General features: G+C 32.8%; 1 protein-coding gene across 7 annotated transcripts in view; it reads right to left on the minus strand.

Moving 5' to 3' along the window:
* LOC143245085 (rho GTPase-activating protein 100F-like) overlaps positions 1 to 22,648 on the minus strand; it is an 81,660-nt gene that overhangs the window by 46,167 nt on the left and 12,845 nt on the right. For 6 of the 7 annotated variants that reach the window (XM_076490950.1, XM_076490951.1, XM_076490949.1 and 3 more), the window contains one exon: positions 606 to 733. In XM_076490950.1, the coding sequence (XP_076347065.1) occupies positions 606 to 692 (87 nt within the window). In that variant the 5' untranslated portion in view covers positions 693 to 733. Of the gene's footprint in view, positions 1 to 605; positions 734 to 13,838; positions 13,959 to 22,648 lie in introns of those variants that run through there. The other variant, XM_076490952.1, reaches the window with a different exon arrangement.

The following is a 22,648-nucleotide window of genomic DNA, read 5'->3' on the forward strand; positions in this document are numbered from 1 at the left end:
CAGTTTATCTGGGAACTTTCCAAATGTTCTCGTTTCGTTTTAGTTTTACAGACACATTTACACATAAGTCATGTTGATATTTGTAACACATTGGTCTGCGAGTTTTTTTGGATTATTCGGTAAAAAAAAGAATGCAAGATCCACTTTTCTCATGTATAATATAATATTATAATGTATAATATAAACACTTCACTTACCAATTCTCTTCTATCCGCACTAAACTAACTAACTTACTAACAAACTCATTCACTACTGAAAGTATTTTGTAGAACATATTTCAATTTTTCAATAACAATAACGTCAAAATACAGAAAACCACAAAATCTCTCAAAGAAAAACATGAGCTCGAATGTTTCTCTGTAATTTAAGAAATTACGTGTCACGACACATAATATTTCTTAACCATTGATAAGCGTATTTATTTAATAAGTTAACCAGTTCAAACACACAGACATAACATATTTTTATACCAGCTCCCATCTATGTCTTTACATAAACTGACGGAGTTAAGAAAGTTAAGAGAGATTTTCACTACTTAATATAATGAAAATACGGGAAGTACGTGAAGTATTAATATGCCCTAGTGAAGTATTTTATTGACGTACCTTTCTACGGCCACAGCAAAGCATCTTTGAAGAAAGTATATGCTTCACTTTTTCTCGTAGACGGGGCGGCTGTGCAAGGGAGCTCATGTGTGCTGAATGTTGGCTTCCGTTCTGGCCAGATAGGACACCTAGGTGATGGAAGAGAAGGATTTGAGAGTGAGGATAAAAAAGAATCGTCTCATCAAATCATGTCTTTTCATATCACAATTGGACGTCTTACACAACCGTGTTCTTTATTTTTTACGGTGTATCTGGTTTCATATTGTGTTCTATAATTCACAGACCATTCAATTTTAATAGGTTTACACTTCATCCACCATTTTATATTCTCAATCTGCTCTAAACTACATCCATTATACTGTTTTCTTAACCTGCTCTAAACTACATCCATTATACTGTTTTCTTAACCTGTTCTAAACTACATCCATTATACTGTTTTACAAACATGCTCTAAACTACATCCATTATACTGTTTTCTTAACCTGCTCTAAACTACATCCATTATACTGTTTTCTTAACTTGCTTTAAACTACATCCATTACACTGTTTTACAAACATGCTCTAAACTACATCCATTATACTGTTTTCTTAACCTGCTCTAAACTACATCCATTATACTGTTTTCTTAACCTGCTCTAAACTACATCCATTACACTGTTTTACTAACATGCTCTAAACTACATCCATTATACTGTTTTCTTAACCTGCTCTAAACTACATCCATTATACTGTTTTTTTAACCTGCTCTAAACTACATCCATTATACTGTTTTCTTAACCTGTTCTAAACTACATCCATTATACTGTTTTACAAACATGCTCTAAACTACATCCATTATACTGTTTTCTTAACCTGCTCTAAACTACATCCATTATACTGTTTTCTTAACTTGCTTTAAACTACATCCATTATACTGTTTTCTTAACCTGCTCTAAACTACATCCATTACACTGTTTACAAACATGCTCTAAACTACATCCATTATACTGTTTTCTTAACCTGCTCTAAACTACATCCATTATACTGTTTTCTTATCTTGCTTTAAACTACATCCATTACACTGTTTTACAAACATGCTCTAAACTACATCCATTATGCTGTTTTCTTAACCTGCTCTAAACTACATCCATTATACTGTTTTCTTAACCTATCTAAACTACATCCATTACACTGTTTTACTAACCTGCTCTAAACTACATCCATTATACTGTTTTCTTAACCTGCTCTAAACTACATCCATTATACTGTTTTCTTAACCTGTTCTAAACTACATCCATTATACTGTTTTCTTAACCTGCTCTAAACTACATCCATTATACTGTTTTCTTAACTTGCTTTAAACTACATCCATTACACTGTTTTACAAACATGCTCTAAACTACATCCATTATACTGTTTTCTTAACCTGCTCTAAACTACATCCATTATACTGTTTTCTTAACCTGCTCTAAACTACATCCATTACACTGTTTTACTAACATTCTCTAAACTACATCCATTATACTGTTTTCTTAACCTGCTCTAAACTACATCCATTATACTGTTTTCTTAACCTGCTCTAAACTACATCCATTACACTGTTTTAGTAACATGCTCTAAACTACATCCATTATACTGTTTTCTTAACCTGCTCTAAACTACATCCATTATACTGTTTTCTTAACCTGCTCTAAACTACATCCATTATACTGTTTTCTTAACCTGCTCTAAACTACATCCATTATACTGTTTTCTTAACCTGCTCTAAACTACATCCATTACACTGTTTTACTAACATGCTCTAAACTACATCCATTATACTGTTTTCTTAACCTGCTCTAAACTACATCCATTATACTGTTTTCTTAACCTGCTCTAAACTACATCCATTACACTGTTTTACTAACATGCTCTAAACTACATCCATTATAGTGTTTTCTTAACCTGCTCTAAACTACATCCATTATACTGTTTTCTTAACCTGCTCTAAACTACATCCATTATACTGTTTTACTAACATGCTCTAAACTACATCCATTATACGGTTTTCTTAGCCTGCTACATACATCTATTATATTGTTTTATTAACCTGCTACGTACTACATTTATTATAGTGTTTTATTAACCTGCTACGTACTACATATATTATATTGTTTTATTAACCTGCTACGTACTACATATATTATATTGTTTTATTAACCTGCTACATACTACATATATTATATTGTTTTATTAACCTGCTACGTACTACATATATTATATTGTTTTATTAACCTGCTACATACTACATATATTATATTGTTTTATTAACCTGTTATATACTACATATATTATACATTTTTAACCTGTTACATACTACATATATTATACTGTTTTATTAACCTGTTACATACTACATATATTATATTGTTTTATTAACCTGCTACATACTACATATATTATATTGTTTTATTAACCTGTTATATACTACATATATTATACGTTTTTAACCTGTTACATACTACATATATTATACTGTTTTATTAACCTGTTACATACTACATCTGCTTTAGTGTTTTATTAACCTGCTCTGTACTACAACCATTAAACTACTTTATTAACCTGCTCTATACCTCAACCATCATACTGTTTTATTAATGTGCTGTAAAACACATTGATTAAACTGTTTTATTCATTTGCAATATACAATATCCATTATGCTGTTTTAGTAATCTGCTCTGTACTACAACCATCAAACTGTTTGATTAATCTGCTCTAAACTATATCCATTATACTTTCATCCATGGGGTTGTTATAACGTAACAATGAGTCAATCCCATTATTTGTTGGTAAAACAGTAGCCCAAGAGTTGGCGGTGGGTGGTGATGACTAGCTACCTTCCCTCTGGTCTCTTACTGCTAAATTAGGGACATGTAGCGCAATAGCTTTGTGCGAAATTGAAACCAAATTAATTTATTTAGCTCCATCTCGTATACCTCATTATCACACGTTAATGCACATTAAATATTATAATGTTATCGTATACCTCATTATCACACGTTAATGCGCATTAAATATTATAATGTTATCGTATACCTCATTACACGTTAATGCACATTAAATATTATAATGTTATTTAAAAGTGCACTAAATACTTTTTGAAACTAATATCATTGATTTTGAGAAAACACTTCCCCCTTTTCACATAATCTTCCACCTAATATATTCATCAGCAAAAACAAATGTATAAAACCAGCAATCTCTCAATGAGATAGGTGAACACTGTAAGGTTACACCCATTAGATTACACTATTTGTTTGAAGTTATTATTGTTTTTTTTAGTGCATAGATACAAAATGGGCCATCTACGTTCTGCTCGCCACAGGCATCAAAATTTCGTTTAATTCCGTTAGTTTACCGCTGACCCACTAGGAGACACGATAGCAAAAGTACTCCTATTCATTTGGAGACTATGCTCCTGTTTGTTAACTACTTTTAATAACCTACATGGCCCGGTAGTTAAGGCACTCGAATCGTATTCCGAGAGTCGTAGGTTCGAATCCTCGTCACACCAAAACATTCTCGTCCTTTCAATTGTAGAGACATTATAATGTAACGGTTAATCAAACTATTCGTTGGTAAAAGAGTAGCCCAAGAGTTGGCAGTGGATGGTGATGACTAGCTAACTTCCCTCTAGTCTTACATTGCAAAATTAGGGGTGGCTAGAGCAGATAGCCCTCGTGTAGCTTTGCGCGAAATTCAAAAACCATACAACAACCTTCATTATTTTGTAGTGCACATTTCCACCACCAGGCCCAAAAGAAAATATTTTAAATAATCTAAAAAACAAAATATTATTTTCGTTTTAATGCCTTACCAAGATTCTTAAGCCAAAGCAGGAAGGGACACTGAAGAATTGTGATATTTAAGAATAGGCTATCATAAGTTTTATTTCCTGAAAATGTATACCTTCTGCTCTCAATCACCTTATTTAAGAATAATCGAAATGTTTCACAGTTAATGGGTTTATTTTTCTGATCGTAACTTTTGCCTTATTAATTTATATACAAAAATATGTAGCCAAGTTTTTAGCATTAATGTTTCCATTATTTTCACGTATGCTCAAGTTTGTGAAACTGCAATATAAACGTCAGTATAAAACGTACCCTCAACTTTTATGATCATAGCTCGTTTATGTACTCATAATGCCATGTTTTAACAACCTTCTCAAAACCGACAAAAAAGCTTTAATAATCTCACAGCAGCACTAACCAGTGCAAAATGAACCCATAGTAATTTTTTTTTCCACTTTGTAACGTGGAGTTCAGCTTCTGCTCTTCTAATTATTATGAATGAAACTATACACTTAACACTATGTTTTCGTGATACATTGGTAAACTCGTCAATAGCTTCAACAGACTGCACGAGCTGACTATGTAATGCTACATTAATGACGAACCTGCAATAAAAATGTTTTAATTGCATTCTAAAAATATACCTTTCACATAGAACCTTAAGTGCACATTCTCAATGAGAAGATATACAACAAGAATGGAGAGCAGGAAGAATAAAACAGGTCAGAGTAATTCGGTTTAAAACGTAGAATGAAAGCTAAGAAAAGTTTAAGGGTGGAGAGAGGTTTAGTTGTAACAAACATTGCAGAAATAATGAAAACATGACTAGTCATAGTTAGACATTACACATATAAAAACGTTTGTTCGTAGTTAAGCGCAAAGCTACACAAAGGGATATCTGTGCTCTGCCCACCATGGGCATCGAAACCTAGTTTCTAGAGGTCTAAGTCCAGATAAATACCGCTATACTATTAGAAAGAAATATGAAAAAAAAAACACACTGACAGGTGAACTATATCATTCATAATATAGATAGAGCATGTGAAGTAATACATGTAAAGGGCCCGGCATAGCCAAGCGTGTTAAGGTGTGCGACTCGTAATCTGAGGGTCGCGGGTTCGCATCTCCATCGTGCCAAACATGCTCGCCCTTTCAGCCGTGGGGGTGTTATAATGTGACGGTCAATCCCACTATTCGTTGGTAAAAGAGTAGCCCAAGTGTTGGCGGTGGATGATGACTAGCTGCCTTCCCTCTAGTTTTGCACTGCTAAATTAGGGACGGCTAGCACAGATAGCCCTCGAGTAGCTTTGTGCGAAATTCAAAAAACAAACAATATATGTAAAGAAAGTGGAATAGGAAAACACGGTAACAACAAGGCCTTGCCTAATGTACTGTAGACAGGGTATGTAAGGATATAGATGTAAGTAAAAATGAAATCAGAAAATACTGTGACAGTAAGAGGTATACAGTAACATAAGGCCTGCGTAAAAGGTAATATATAGACAGGGTATGTACGGTTTTAAAAGCAATATAAGAGAATAAGTTAGAATAGTGACAACAACACAGAATAAGACAAAATGATTAGGAAAACTAACTAACAAAAACAATAACGAGCCGTTTTCACACACACAGAGAGAGATAAGTGTCTGTTCGTATTTCAAGGAAAACAAGTGACAATTTTATTTGAAAGTTGTGATAAAGACACAGGATTTCACTTGGTAATCGAACTACAGCCGACTGAAAGTCCTTAAAACAAAGTAAAACTGAACTCGGAGGTAGTAACTGGTACTCTACCGTAAATTGTTACACGAAACAGCCATTACTAAGTTAACCGGCCATCAAGTTAAAGTATGTGAAAGAAATATACCTTTTTTGAGTTTGCTGAAGGCGAAAAACGGTTTTAATCTGACGATCTCTTTCCCTTGATTGTGTATTGTCTCCCCCTGGTGGTCATTTTCTTTAATCTCTCTCTGACAATTTCTTTATTTCCCAGAACTATGTAAAAATGACCTTCTCTGATCTCTTTTTTGTTTATCTTCCCCAAAGAAGATATTTACCACATAAAGAAATAAAATAGCTGTTATGATCATTAAACACAATTACGTAAGTTATTATGTTTTGTCCTTTTATTTTATTTTTATTTACAAAAATTCGTATCATAACTTATATTTAAAAAGCATGCTTCGTATAACTGTCTTATTTCGTTTCAACATTGTACCCCAAAAGACACATAACGAAAATTTAAGACAAGATGACTATGTACAATTTTAGTTTTGTATCAGCGGATTTATTTACTAAGTGTCATGTGGCACAGCTACATTTTCATTCAAAAAATAATATTCCTTTCTTCAAACAAGAGGGAATCCTCAACAGCCACGGCATATAAAATTCTTTTAGAGAAGATAAGAATAAATTAACCTATAACACCTTTTTTTCCTCATTTTTTTTGTTAGTTATATTTTGGTGCGCCAGAAATAACACGCGTGGGTCACGCGTATACTCAACTCGATTTCATTACTCATCAGAATCTCTTCAGGCCTACCTTCAAACTTGAATTCCTTTAGGCAAGATTACAGTAAATCAGGCCCTGAGACCTTGGGCGTGGTCAAATACATCATCATATGGGTTTGACCCTCTGAGTTTGAAGCTGTAATTAGATCTCAAATCCACCAAGAGTTGAGGAAGCTATGTGCTAATAGTTTGTACTTCAAAGAAGAAAAAAAAAAAGCCGTTATATGAGCCGATATGATGCGGCTAAAAATATATATATGTATAAGGATTGTGATAACATAAAAAATATTCACCATTATGACCAAAATTGCTGAGAAAATATTTCGAAAGTTGACTACATTTGAGGATTTTGTGTTGTAAATAAAGATAAACAGTGAGTACAGGTATCATTATATGTGGATCTATTCTATTATGTATCTTACTAAACGCAAGGAAGAAGACGACTAAGGAAATCATAGAAATAAATAGAAAGCGGATAAAATTCGATGAGTTAAAAATTCATGTAAGTTATAGTTATTGGTTTTGTTTGTTTGCCTTTGTACATTCGTGCAAAATTACTCAAAGACTATCTATCAACTATCAACTTTTATTTTGGGCCGATATACTTTGAAGAAGTCAGGTAGTTGGTTGCAAGCACTCACTATTATGTCATGGGATGCTTTTACCTGACCGGTTAGTGGAAGTTGACCGTCACTTTCTGAACGCACCCACGGTCGTAGTATGTGGGGTGTAGTCTTTTTTTTTTATTATTTGTAAGTGGACCCAAATACTGGATACTAAAATCCACTGCCAGACATTGAACATATTACAGCAGCAATAAGCGTATTTATACGTAACACAAAAATTTGGAATTAGTGAGAACAAAATCACTTTTATGTACACGAATAAAATTAACGTACATATTCGTAAGCATTTTACCCAGCCGTAATCCCCACCCACAATCACACCAGCATATATAAACAGTTATCATCAAGAAAAATAGACAACATGCTCTAGTTTCTAAATTTAATACATTGAAAGACAAACGTATTTTGAGGGTATAAAAGGTTGAAAGTAACGTAGGACTGAATTTAGTTGTTTTTAGTACAAACCTGTATAACAACTTAATGTACCCGGAATGGCCAGGTGGTTAAGGCACTCGACTTGTAATCCAAGGGTTGCGGGTTCGAATCCCCGTCACACCAAACATGCTCGCCCTTTCATCCGATGGAGCGTTATAATGTTACGGTTAATCCCACTACTCGTTGGTAAAAAGAGTAGCCCAAGAGTTCGCGGTGGTTGGTGATGACCAGCTGCCTTCTCTCTATCTAGTCTTACACTGCTAAATTATAGACGGCGAACGCAGAGAGCCCTCGCGTAGCTTTGCGCGAAATTCAAAACAAACCAGTGAGCTGAGAATCTAATTTATGATTTTAAGTTGAGTTCAATGCAACACAAAATACGTTTTGACAAAGGATGTCGAAATGAAATGCTTTAACTTTGCTTCTTTCTTCATATTTCCGTTGATATTGAAATATGTTACTCATACGGGGTTGAAAATGATTCTGAAAACATTTGAGAGAACTATATAATTTATACTACATGGAACTTCCAAGATTTAAAATATTATAAACACAAATTTTACACAGTGAAATTATTGTAAATATATTTTGGTATAGTTTTAGTTTAATAACAGTTTCTACCAGCTATTATGAACGCAGTAGCTTTACTTTGACGTTTTGAAAGGCCAGACGAGCAGAACATTAAATAAACTGTTTGATATTACGGATTTGTTTGGCAGCGAGTAATAGCAGTGCGTGAACTGAATAATTTGGTGTGTTTATGGTCCGAAGTATAGAGATATTTTGTAAACACACGTAACGTTAATTTTGTTAATTAATTATTTCCTTAAAACGCGGTATTCCAGAACTTACTAGCCTATATCAACCTTAGTTCGTTGTTTCTCGTTATCGTGATTACCTTAAGACTTCCGCATGATACCAAGGGTATTGAACACAGAGAACGTTTTATCACATGTATGTATAAGCAGAATACGTACTGTGTTTGGATTAAATCATCCCAGTTACTTAAGTCTCTTTTTACATTGGCGACATATTCGTCAATTTTAGGTACAAGATAACAAATCGGACCTTCGCGCCTAAGTCCCCCGCTAGTACAGCGGTAGATTTACGGATTTACAACGCTAAAATCGCCGGTTCGATTCCTTTCAGTAGACTAAACAGATAGTTTGATGTGGTTTTGCTATAAGAATACACACACTTACCGGTAAGTTGTTTTTTGTTTTTTGTTTACATGGCCCAGAGATAACTTTTAAACATTTTGTATGATACAGACGAAAAGCAGTTACAGACAAATCATCCGAAAAAAAATGTTTTAAATATACACACATTGGTTGAATGAACATCTACTGAGAACATGTAATTTTACTCGCACATGATATAGACATGTTTTCATTTTTTTTGTATATTACTTGGCATAGAAGTAAAGAATGACTCACCAAAAATTAACTCTTCGAACAATAACATCTTTGTCACCTTCTCCCACTAATGAGATAAAGTTAATTTCTGTGTTAATTACAAATTAATAATTAGTTAAAACTGATATATCTGTGATCAAAAACGTTTAGAGAGAAATACTGGTGTGTTTGTTTTTGATAGCTATAAATAAGAACGGTTCAGTTGGTCCTTATTATTAGGTAAATTCCATCTTGTATATAACTTAACTCTTATGTTTATTATTATTTGTCTTTTCTGCTTCTAAATTATGTGAACATCTTGGGTGCTAAGGTGACTTTTATAATTTTGAAGGAATGCATATCTTGATCAACAGTGCAGAGGGAAAATAACTGAGGTACGTCTTTGTAGTACACATTTCATGGCCAACAGAAAAGTTCGGGAAACAACTGACGTACAATTTTTTTCGGTTTACATGTTTAGGGCAGCAGAAAATATAACGAATTAACTGAGAAACAAATGCACATCGAGATGAACTCGTAGTAAGATATAACGTTAAGCCTTCAAGAGAGTTTTAAAATAAGTTTGAAATGGTAAAAACTGGTAGCTGTACTTCCTTCAGTTTTCAGTTATTTCTTTATAATATCGTATTTACTATCCGATACTCAGCACAACACAATGTCTACTTTAATTCTTAATATCCGATACTCAGCACAACACAATGTCTACTTTAATTCTTAATATCCGATACTCAGCGCAATACAATGTCTACTTTAATTCTTAATATGCGATACCCAGCATAACACAATGTCTACTTTAATTCTTAATATCCGATACCCAGCACAACACAATGCCTGATTTAATTCTTAATATTCGATACCCAGCACAACACAATGCCTACTTTAATTCTTAATATGCGATACCCACCATAACACAATGTCTACTTTAATTCTTAATATCCGATACCCAGCACAACACAATGTCTACTTTAATTCTTAATATTCGATACCCAGCAGAACACAATGTCTACTTTAATTCTTAATATGCGATACTCAGCACAACACAATGTTTACTTTAATTCTTAATATCCGATACCCAGCACAACACAATGCCTGATTTAATTCTTAATATTCAATACTCAGCACAACACAATGTCTAATTTAATTCTTAATATCCGATACTCAGCACAACACAATGTCTACTTTAATTCTTAATATCCGATACTCAGCACAACAGAATGTCTACTTTAATTCTTAATATCCGATACCCAGCACAACACAATGTCTACTTTAATTCTTAATATCCGATACCCAGCACAACACAATGTCTACTTTAATTCTTAATATGCGATACTTAGCACAACACAATGTCTACTTTAATTCTTAATATCCGATACCCAGCACAACACAATGTTTACTTTAATTCTTAATATCCGATACCCAGCAGAACACAATGCTTGATTTAATTCTTAATATCCAATACCCAGCACAACACAATGTCTACTTTAATTCTTAATATGCGATACCCAGCATAACACAATGTCTACTTTAATTCTTAATATCCGATACCCAGCACAACACAATGTCTGCTTTAATTCTTAATATCCGATACCCAGCACAACACAATGTCTACTTTAATTCTTAATATGCGATACCCAGCATAACACAATGTCTACTTTAATTCTTAATATCCGATACCCAGCACAACACAATGTCTACTTTAATTCTTAATATCCGATACCCAGCACAACACAATGTCTACTTTAATTCTTAATATGCGATACCCAGCATAACACAATGTCTACTTTAATTCTTAATATCCGATACCCAGCACAACACAATGTCTACTTTAATTCTCTTTCTTATACCTTTCTGTTTTCAAACACTACTTCCTTGAGTCAGATTTTTATCAGAATTGTTTACTTTCTGCTTTTATTCGTTGAACTACTATAATTTTAAATTGCGTTTCGGTGAGTTCCTCAACCAATTTAAATTCCTATTTACCTTCCCATTGAGGTGTCACAACTAAGACTGGCCTTAAGATATAAACATTTTAAGAATTTAGATGAAGAGCCCCCCCCCCCTTCCCAGAATAGAATATTAGCCCAGAGTTTTTAAAACGTTTTAGAGAAGAAAAAAATGTTAAGTCACGTGACTACCACTTTTCAGTATCGTCGTTTTCAAAATAAAAAAAATATTAAGGAAATGTTTGGTTGTTGTTAAGCACAAAGCTACACAAAATAGTTTCGTTGCTCTGAGTACTGCTGGTATCGAAACCACATTTGTGGAGTTAGAAGCAATCCAATCAGGAGATGTTCAGAGCACGCAGAACTTTCTTTTCTTTAAGTTTGATGCCGTACATTGTGCCATGTACGATTTCGTAGTTAAGCACAAAGTTTGGACCGGCATGGCCAGGTGGTTAAGGCACTGAACTCGTAATCTGAGGCTCGCGGGTTCGAATTCCCGTCACGCCAAACATGTTCGCCCTTTCAACCGTGGAGGCGTTAAAATTGTACGGTCAATCCCACTATTCGTTGGTAAAATAGTAGCCCAAAAGTTGGCGGTGATGACTCGCTGTCTTCCCTCTAGTCTTACACTTGTAAATCAGGGACGGCTAGTGCAGATAGTCCTCGTGTAGCTTTGCGCGAAATTGAAAAACAAACAAGCACAAAGCCACAAATTAGACCATCTGTGCTGTGTCCACTAAGGGTACCGAAACCAGGTTGTTAGCGTTATAAGCCTTCAGCCTTGCCACTGATCCACTGGAAGGGACCTTAACAAAGAGTATGTTGAAATGAAGTACACGTCGTGATAACGTGTTCAGATTTGTTTTTGACATTCTACAACTGGTTGCGTTATCACGTAGCATCTTTTCAGTTAGAAAATTACAATCTTAGTGAATCATTAATTCTGAATTAATAGAAATGTTTTCTGTAACTAATTGACCGTAAAGGCTACAACAACAACAATAATAAAGTTAATACAGCAGAAATAACTATATCTGTATTACGATGTGCAAATCTATTTGCTGAATACAAGTGCAAATATTTGGGCTTTTTAAGCAATAGTTACAATCCATATAAACCATATCATTTATTACTTTTCAACTTCTGTAAATGAATAAACTGAATTAGATGTCTGACTTTCGTCCAATGTTTGGTGCATGTTACTTCAAAAAGCACTGTGGTAAGAGCGGCCATTTTGGAACACGAAAAAAACAACGACACGAAATTTATAACTGTGTCGTTGGAATATAGTTGGTAATATGCAATTAGAAAATCCAAATAATTTGACAAACATTATCTCAGGCTACTACCGATTTGTGTAGTGCTTGTTAGGTTGACGCATTGTGAAATGCACAAACATGGCAGTTAATATACTGCGTTACTTATGTATTGTAATGCACTGGGTAGGTTAAAAAAAATAGTTTTTCGCGTTTTAGTGGGGCTTTATTAAATAGATCGAGGCAAAGGAACGATATGAAACAATTTAAACTTTGATACAAAAATATCACCCCTAATATGTTAAGAAGGATGTCGCATCGCACATGGAGACGTATCATCCTATGTCATAAAAATAAAGGTCAATAGAAAGGCATTTGTTAATAACCTTTAGTTAGTCTTTATCGGTATAAGACATATAAATATATCAATACACAATAACTTCTTTATTTCATTTACACTATCTTTAGTTGAGGAAAGGGGTGTCCAATTTTTTTGTTCCACCTAATGAATGGAATGAGTCAAATTCGTGATTATTTCCAGTGTTAGCACACTAGGTATGTGTTTATAATATAAGCGTTTTTATATCTAGTGTTGACTTTTTATTGGGAAACATTTAACTTTTGAAACGGGAACTGGGCAAGTATACGTGAAGGAGGCGATGAAATTTGGACAAACAATTTCAATGATTAAAGAGACATACTAGAAGATTCTGGGGCATTTCAGTTTCATAAGAAAATGAAACTTTTACTAAAAATGTGGTATTTTGATGGTATTCGAGTCTGTTTTTTATATCTGTTAAATACGTTTTATACGTATACGGGGGCAATCATGTTAACATTCTATTGCTAGCGAAAGCTCATACATTGACAATGTTCCGTTTACTAAAGCTGCAGTTTAAATTACGATCTGCAATAAAAAAAAAATAGCAGAATCATAACAGTTTAACGTATAAAAATGAATTAGTGAAATAGGTCATTAATACTTGTACCTAAGTTCTGAATAAGTTTTAAAATTATCGAAACAGATGAGGGAAATAAGAACGAATACCTCATATTGCCAGATGATTATCACCATTCACTGGAGACACTGACCATTTACTGTTTTTACAGTCTTGTCTCAAGGACGTTAAGCTCTATCTTGCATAAAAACACTATTTAAAAATAGATTTGTGAGGACATTGATTTCAATTCCGTTACTTCATAGAGACTTCAAACTGTATTTGTTTCACACAGACCTGTATCTACTTCGCACAATGCGGCAATTCGATGCACAGATGCTGGCAAACCGGCGCCGTTACAGTCGTCTAGTATCTTCGAGGTTCCTACTATAGTTGACACTGCAGTTTCTAGCTGTCTTCTCAGACACGAGAGAAGCTTCAACGCCAAAAACAAGTAGCGCTACATTCGCTATGAGTTAGTCTAATGAAAGACTTTACTTACCATTTGTCTAAATTTATCTTTTTTACTTCTATGAATAAAATGGTTAGTAACTCGTAACAAATAAACTTTTGGTACAGTGTTTATTTAGTAATTGATTCAGAGCTTCACGAATCATTTATATTTGAGATATTTTGTTGTTGTTTTTCTAAGCACGAAAAATATTTAATATAAACTAATAATGTACTTATACACTGTAAACATTTAAAGCCGGATGGATGAAAAGCCAATATGCCAATGTTAGGGCTGACTATGAAGTTTCTCAGCTACATGTTGGCGGATTTACAACGCTCGAAATCGGGTTTCGATATCCCTAGTGAGCAGAGCACAGATAGCCCATTGTATAACTTTGTGTTTAACTGCAAATAAACTTACTACTAAAAAACTCAAACTGATAATGTACTTGTGTATTGCGAACATTAAAGTCAGATGTATATAAAGTGTTGACGTCACAATGAAAAAAATAATTAGAGGTTAGAATGATGAAATGTGCCGATAGATTTAGCATAACCTCTGATGGCTACACAAAAGGACAATATCTAGATAACTTAATGACAATGTAATAAGTTAATGGCAACTAAATAATTCAGAGGATACATTAAAGGTTACGAGCAGCGAATTTGAATGGACCACTCGCCATTTAACAGGTTAATATGTGTCATTTGTATGTTAAAGTGGACATATTATACAAGATATATCATGTTAATAATTTAGTTTATACCATAGATTTTTAAAAGATGGACATCATATATATTGGTAGGCAGCATCTGGAGGATGCAGATACATTACTGTTTAAAATACTTCCTTGGAATAATTCTATATACCTCATGAATGGGTTAACGAATGTCGCATGCGTTATTCATTTGTTAGCACAACTACTAATTGTTCTTAACTGAGACTTAAATGATGTCAGTAGGTAAGGGGTATGCCTGTGCCCAAAGAATGCCACCTCAGTTGGAGATCGTCAGGCAACAGCAAAGGGCAGAAACGATGACGTCGTGGAATGATGTAATCAGAGACGATGACGCTATAGTTTCGCGAAATGGAACCAGAGGGCGTGTTGTTAGGGGCTCGTTACTTTGTGTGCACTGATAGGTGAACATAATGCCATAGTACCAAGAAGTGGAACAACAATCACGATGAGATTAGTATACATATCTCAACATATAATCAATTGCTAGATTTAATTATGATCAATATTCATTTTATGTATGAAACACTAACTCATTACTTTTATATTTAATTGTGCTTTTTACGTTTCTTGATCTTTTATACGTAAATCACTTATTATCCTGAAAAGGACACAAAAACTCCTATTTTAATGAAACAACTGTTATAACATATCTATTATTCCTCATTTGAATGAGACATTTATTAAAACCAATAATATACTTTACATACTGTCCTGAAAAGGACGATTATTTAATTTTGTTTATAATTTAACATGCTATTTCACTTTATAACTATAACTGCATGTTATTATGTCCTATGTGTGATTTCATTTTGTTGCAAATAAAATAATAAATGAAAGACTTACTGTTTATAGATCCGGTTCCCATAAGAATTAAAATTTCATAACATTTTGAGACTGTCTAACATTGAGACACTACTTGTTACAAAATACCACAGACACATATGAACGATGTGAGAAGTGACATCAAGACAGTGACATTTTTAAGACGTCATCACGTGGTCACACATACAATGTAAGGCTGTGAGATATTTCAACTTATCAGTCAATGACAACTTCTGATCTTTGTTTGTTAATTACATTGAAAACACATAGTGTATTCATTTCTATATGTTTTAAAATTTATGTACATTTAAATTTAGTAGTTTCTGAAACACACAAATCAACCAAAATGACTTTTAAATACAATTCTTTAATCATTTTATTTTATAGGAATACTATAAGTTACAAAACAGTATTTTGTGATGATCTTATATAAAACTCATGTTTTGTCATAGTACAATATACTATCATGTAAATAAAATTAACAGGTATCATATATACTTAATAAAAACGTCGGGTCTATAAGTGTCATAGTTTACAAATCAATATATTAGCTTTTATATAAATTATGCCCATTCCATCCTAATATGTAACATTTTATATAGTTTATAAACGAGAGTGAATAATCAATCAAAAGTTCAGTTTAGTCATCCTATGTTATAATTTCCATCGACTCAGAAAATATAACTAATGGATGCAAACAAATGTTATTACAACAACTAAAATCAGTGTTGCTATATATCAAACGATTTGTCCTGAAAAGAATGCTTATTTTCATATTACGCTTCATAAGTCAGTTGATTTTAAAGAATTTACCTAAATATCAATCACTGTTGTTACCTGTTTGTCTAGTAGAGCTTGTTTCTTATTAACTTTATGTATAGCTTATACAATTGTTTCCTGACATGAGTCACGTGTTTGATATTGAAGTCCATTGAGCATATTGATAAACTTTGGTTTTAGAAAATATCCAGGACAGGACATAAAGTTTAGAAAAGCTTTAGACATTTTGCGTTAGCTAAAACAATTAACACTTTCATTTGGAAGAGAAAGCCATGATTGTATCTATAATTAGAAACTGATAAACTACATATATATAGGCCAATATTTTATGAATTAAATGTTTTGTAAATAATATATTGGTGTATCTTAAAGTTTTGTTTAAAAAATGTTTCAGTATGTTTTATACTTCAGACTGAGACTTTACTTACACATACTAAAGCAGTAAGTATATTAAACAATGATTAAAAGATTTTATAAGAAAATCGCATAACACTGATTTGTATAATTTGTAAGCGAAAATATAAGTTATATTACCATAATAATTTCTAATCTTGGTGAGAAAATATCTACTCTGAAACAGCTGATAAAATTAGTTTTTTTCTGAGCCTGCTAACTGAAGTCTTATATGTACATGATTAGTTCGCATTGAATCATTCATTCAGTTATGTAGTGACATAACTTTAGTGCAATATTTCATGTTAATTAAGTTCGTTTTCACATATTTTTACACAAATAAATAATATAAACTCTAACTGAAATAATAATATTAACATAATATTAAAAAATTGAATGAAATTTAATAATTATTTTACAAGCTAAATGATTCAATATGAGTTATTATAGTTTATTTATAAATGTGAATAATGACTTTATGGAGTCTAATCGAGTAGAAAGCATACAATAATCGTATGCTAACTGAAATGTCAGATATCATGAATAAAAATTCAGTGTTTTGTATCACTTTGTAAAGTAAAAGAGCTACGTTTACTAATTTCTATATTCAGTTACATGCACAAACTCTAGTTAAAGTATAGTAAACAATAATTTATCTTGAAAATATATGGTTATGTAGAATTTGAATGGTTTATTTTCAACATTAAAGATAATGTAAATACATAAACAATGATAATGTGTTATAATTGTCTTATTCAACTTTTGTTTTCATAAAATTTTTCCCCTCACTGATCACCACTTCTTTTAGTAAGCCATAAGACAGATAGAGTGTTCCACATTCAAATGAAAGTATTGTGTGTTTTAGCTAATACAAAAGGTTGAAATCTTTCTAAACTTGAAGTCCTGCTCTGGATATTTTCTGAAACCAAAGTTTATCAAGCCAGTTAGTGTTCTTGAATATCAAACATGTGACTCATGTCAGGAAACACCTATGTAGACCAAAAACAGTTAGTAAGAAACAAGTCCTATAAGGCAAATAGTTAATAGCAGAAATTGTTATTTTTGTTATGCTTTTAAAGATGTAGAAATAAACATGTAATGTTTTTTCAATGTGAGTAATGAACAAAGGACAGAACTTGTCAGTGATTTACAAGTTGAAATATTTCACAGCCCCACATTGTACGTATGACTACGTGAAGACCCTATAGCAATCAGTTGTCTTGACGTCAGTGCCTAAACCGTTGGTATCTGCGTAGTATTTCGTAACAAATAGTGCATCAAAGTTTTATGAAATTTTAATATTCAAAGTAAAATGGATAAATAAACAGTAATACGTTCATTCATTACTTTTAGATAAACAGTAAGACGTTTATTCATTACTTTTAGTTGTAGCGAAATGAAATAACACAAAACATTATAACAAGCATTATATATATGTATATTACAGTAAAACCTGTCTAAGGCGGAATCGCACAGGACCGAGTAAAATTTCCGGATTAAACAGTGAACATGCATTTCCTTCATTATATATAATTTTTGAGCGGAACGTTATACTTGCTTGACTCAAAGGAAGTAAGACGTTTGTGAATAAAGTTGTTATACTGTTTATGCTATATTTATTAGAATAATAACAAAAGCAGATATTGGAAATATATATAAGTACACAAAGTCTTAATCAAATTTATTTGAAAAAAGTGTCCAATTTCAACTGTTTCGTTTTTTGTTAATGGGCTTTGTCATGCGGGTTAAAGAAAACGCCAATTCTACGGCCTTTTCATGAAGTTCATTTTCCCCCTTCATTTTTGCATACAATTTGATAGCGTTAATGTAACTTAACACTTGCGATGAAGTAGGAATTTCTATTTCCTCACTATCTTTTCCATTTTGTTCATCTTCTGAATCTCTCACAATGATACCATCTTGCGATTCTATTATAGATTTTAAATCAATTTCATCAGTTTCTGTTAAAACATTCTTGTCAACGTTCACAAAACTTTCCGTGTTCACAGAATCATCTGCATCAATCTTCTCAATCAGAGTTTGGATTTCACTAATCCTAAATCCATTAAAAGATTACATGCATATTCAACAGCCTTTTTTTAAAAAATGAAGGTATTTAGTAGCTTTTTTAAAAAATGAGGGTATTGAGTAAATTTTCTCTAAATTTTAAAATTAGGGAAGATAGGAATTTATTTTTTCGTGAGAATTATTTAAAGAGTAGAATTCTGAACTTAAAAGACACATATATTTCTACAAATCATGAATCTAATTTAACTGCAAAAATAATGACGGCAGAAAAAAGAACAGAATATATTTAACCAATACATACTGTAACAAAATGTCAGAGAATTTATTAATATTTAAACAAGTTATTAATTAAACAAGAATTTATCAATATTTAAAGAAATTATTAATTAAATAAGAAATTAATATTTAATCAAAAATATTTTTTTCCGCCTTGCTCAAGTTCTAATATTTTCCGTTCGCGTAACGCAGGTTCTGCCATATAGAGGGCCTTTTATAAGAGAAAATCTTAAGATAATGCTGCAAAATTTTGATATTTCCGGCTTGTACAGGTTTTACTGTATAGGGTTATAAAGTGAAACAGCATGCTTGGCCCAACATAGCCAGGTGGTTAGGTTGCTCGACTCGTAATCTTGGGGTCACGGGTTCGAATTCACGTCACACCAAACATGCTTGTAGTTTTAGCTGTGGTGGCCTCATAATGTGACGATTAATCCCACTCCTCGTTGGTAAAAACGCAACTCAAGAGTTGACGGTGGGTGTTGATGACTAGCTGCCTTCTCTCTAGTCTTACACTGCTAATTTTGAAACGGCTATCCCAGATAGCCCTCGTGTAGCTTTGCGCGAAATTTAAAAACCAAATCAAAAGCATGCTAAATTATATATAGAATTAAATAGTCGTCCTTTTGAGGTTAGAAAAGTATGTAAAGTAAATTATTGGTTTTAATAACTGCTTCATGCAAATAATGAATAATATATATATTATAATAGTTATATCGTTCAAATAACTTTTTGCATTCTTTTTAGAGCAATAATTTTAAAAAATGTATACTTATGTATAGATACTAAATCTATAATCAGTATGTTAAGTCAAAAGCGGTTGTATATATTTTTTGTCCTTTATCGTAAGAAACAATATTTTGTGAATAAAAGTTTCATGAATAAAGAAACACTATTGAAATAGCAAGATTTACGTTAAATTATTAAGAGAGTTAAATAAGCGTCCTTTCAAGTATATTAAGTGATTTATATATATTAAGGTCAGGAAATGTATAAAAGTATGATTAAATATAGAGCTAATGAATTCATGTTTTATACATAAAGCGACTGTAGATCATAATTAAAATCCAGCTATTGATTATATGTTGAGATATGTAGGATGATCTTATGACTGTGGTTTCACTTCATGTAAGCATGACGTCATACCTGCCTCTCATGAAAGCATTACAACACGCCCTCTGGTTCCACTTCGTGGATATATGACGTCATCATTTCTACTCCTTCCTTTCTTTCTTGCCTGGCAGCATCTTTTAAGTACTGACGCCATGGATTAACAGACGTCATTTGCATACTTTAGAGCATACTTGGAATTAAGAAACTTCATTGGCGAAGCTCAGTTTACAGCTCAAGATTAACGTATAGTATCTGAATAGCCTATCACACACCACAGATTAACATATATTGTTTTTGTAACCCATTACAATATGAACCTGTAAAATAAAAATCAGTACTAAAAATTAATAAACGTCGTCTACAGATATCTCATTCAATTCACAAATCAACAGACATTATTTGTAGCTGTTGCAGTCAACTTCACAGACTAAAAGAGTGACTCTGTGAATTTTCTACAGATTAACACACGTCATCAACACAGTTCAATAAGTTCATGCATGTTGTAAACTAACTGTGCACGAACCGACCATAAATAAAGCTGTGGGTTTTTACGACATGACGCAGGCACACCACCATCGCGTCGCCATAGAACAAGATACGAGTTGAAATAATGCTCCATTAACCTTTCTCTTTTTTCTAACCACTTTTCCTTCCTGTTTTACCCACCAATCATCGTAGGCAATCTCAAAAACCTGTTTGATGAATTATGAATGTTCTTGTTGAAGAAAAAAAAAAAGAGAAACAAACGAAACAATGACATTACAAGGATGGGTTAAAAAAGGTGTTTATTTCTTCCGTAGAATAAATGAAATCTCAGAACTGTTTTAAAAAAATCAATTAATCTACATCTCCTGTGAAAAAGGCTATTTGTAGCTAAATTTTAAAATATACGAAACTTACATTTGTGTTGGTTTACAAAACTAAGCAGGCTCGGCATGGCCAGGTGAGTTAAGGCATTGGACTCGTAATCCGAGGGTCGCGGGTTCGAATCCCCGTCGCACCAAACATGCTCGCCCTTTCAGCCGTGGAGGCGTTATAATGTGCGGTTAATCCCACTATTCGTTGGTAAAAAAGTAGCCCAAGAGTTGGCGGTGGGTGGTGATGACTAGCTGCCATCCCTCTAGTCTTACACTGCTAAATTAGGGACTGCTAGATGGGTTAAGGCGTTTGACGGGTAATCTGAGGGTTGCGGGTTCGAATCCCCATAGTACCAAACATTTTCTCCCTTTCGGCCGTGGGGACATTATAATGTGACGATCAATCCCATTATTCGTTAGTAAAAGAGTAGCCCAGCAGTTGGCGATGGGTGGTGATGACTAGCTGCCATCCCTCTAGTCTTACACTGCTAAATTAGGGACTGCTAGCGCAGATAGCCCTGGAATAACTTTACGCAAAATTCAAAAGTAAGCTGAATTTTACTTAATTTCTTACTGCGAAACCAAGAATATCATGAGAAATTAGAATCAAGACAAAGTAATGTTGTGAAGTATTTGTCAACTACAAGCGAATGGAAGCTGAAGGAACTTAACAAAAGTAATTTAAAAAGGTTTTTTGATATATTGTTAATTATATATAGTACAAGACACAGATGTGTTTTAATATCCCGATGCTTAACAGTTTACAAAAAACCAATAACAACTTTGAAACACGTTAATCATGGTACACATTAATCAATCTATTTAAAACAGAATAATTTATTTAATGAGCATTAATTGAGAATTCAAGCATATTTCAATAAAGCCTTGTTTAACATTCGTTCCTTTGTACAATCGCCCTTGATTCTTGTTTTTTTCTATTGAAGACAAACGTTTAACAGAATTGGTTGAGCTGAGACAATGTCATAATCAAGTTAAACTATTTTAATAAAATAAATCTAATAAAATCTTTACTTTGAGTACTTTTGTACCGTGTCAGAAATATTAATTATTTTGGCGACTGTTTGCTCTCCGTATGAACATCACCACTTCACAACCTTTATTTATTTTGTCATTAATTATTCAAACATTTCTTCAGAATATAATACTATAAAATACTCCTCAGTAATTAGATCACAAGCGGTTTTACGTTAGTTATAAAGATTGCTCAGTATGTTGAGACATAATTTGAAAAGTACTCTCCAAAGTACTCTTACAACTTAATGTATAATCAGTTTATTACATTTTTTTTTGTTTCGGTAATAATATTCCAAATCGATTCTTATTATTGTTATAACTTGAATAAATGTAAATCGACTCTTTAATGGAAACCCCCCCCGCGAGTACAGCAGTATGTCTTCGTATTTACAACGCTAAAATTAGGGGTTCGATTCCCCTCGGTGGGCTCAGTAGATAGCCCGATGTGGCTTTGCTATAAAAAAACACACATACTTTAATGGAAAATGATGCATATATATATATATATATATATATATATTTGATAAATTAATTTATATTAATGACATCTTAAGTTAGTTTCTTTTCGGACGAAAGTTGTGTTTTAGTTTAGTTTTATAACATTTTAGTT

Source organism: Tachypleus tridentatus, chromosome 2, assembly GCF_004210375.1.
Source record: "Tachypleus tridentatus isolate NWPU-2018 chromosome 2, ASM421037v1, whole genome shotgun sequence".
Taxonomy (NCBI): domain Eukaryota; kingdom Metazoa; phylum Arthropoda; class Merostomata; order Xiphosura; family Limulidae; genus Tachypleus; species Tachypleus tridentatus.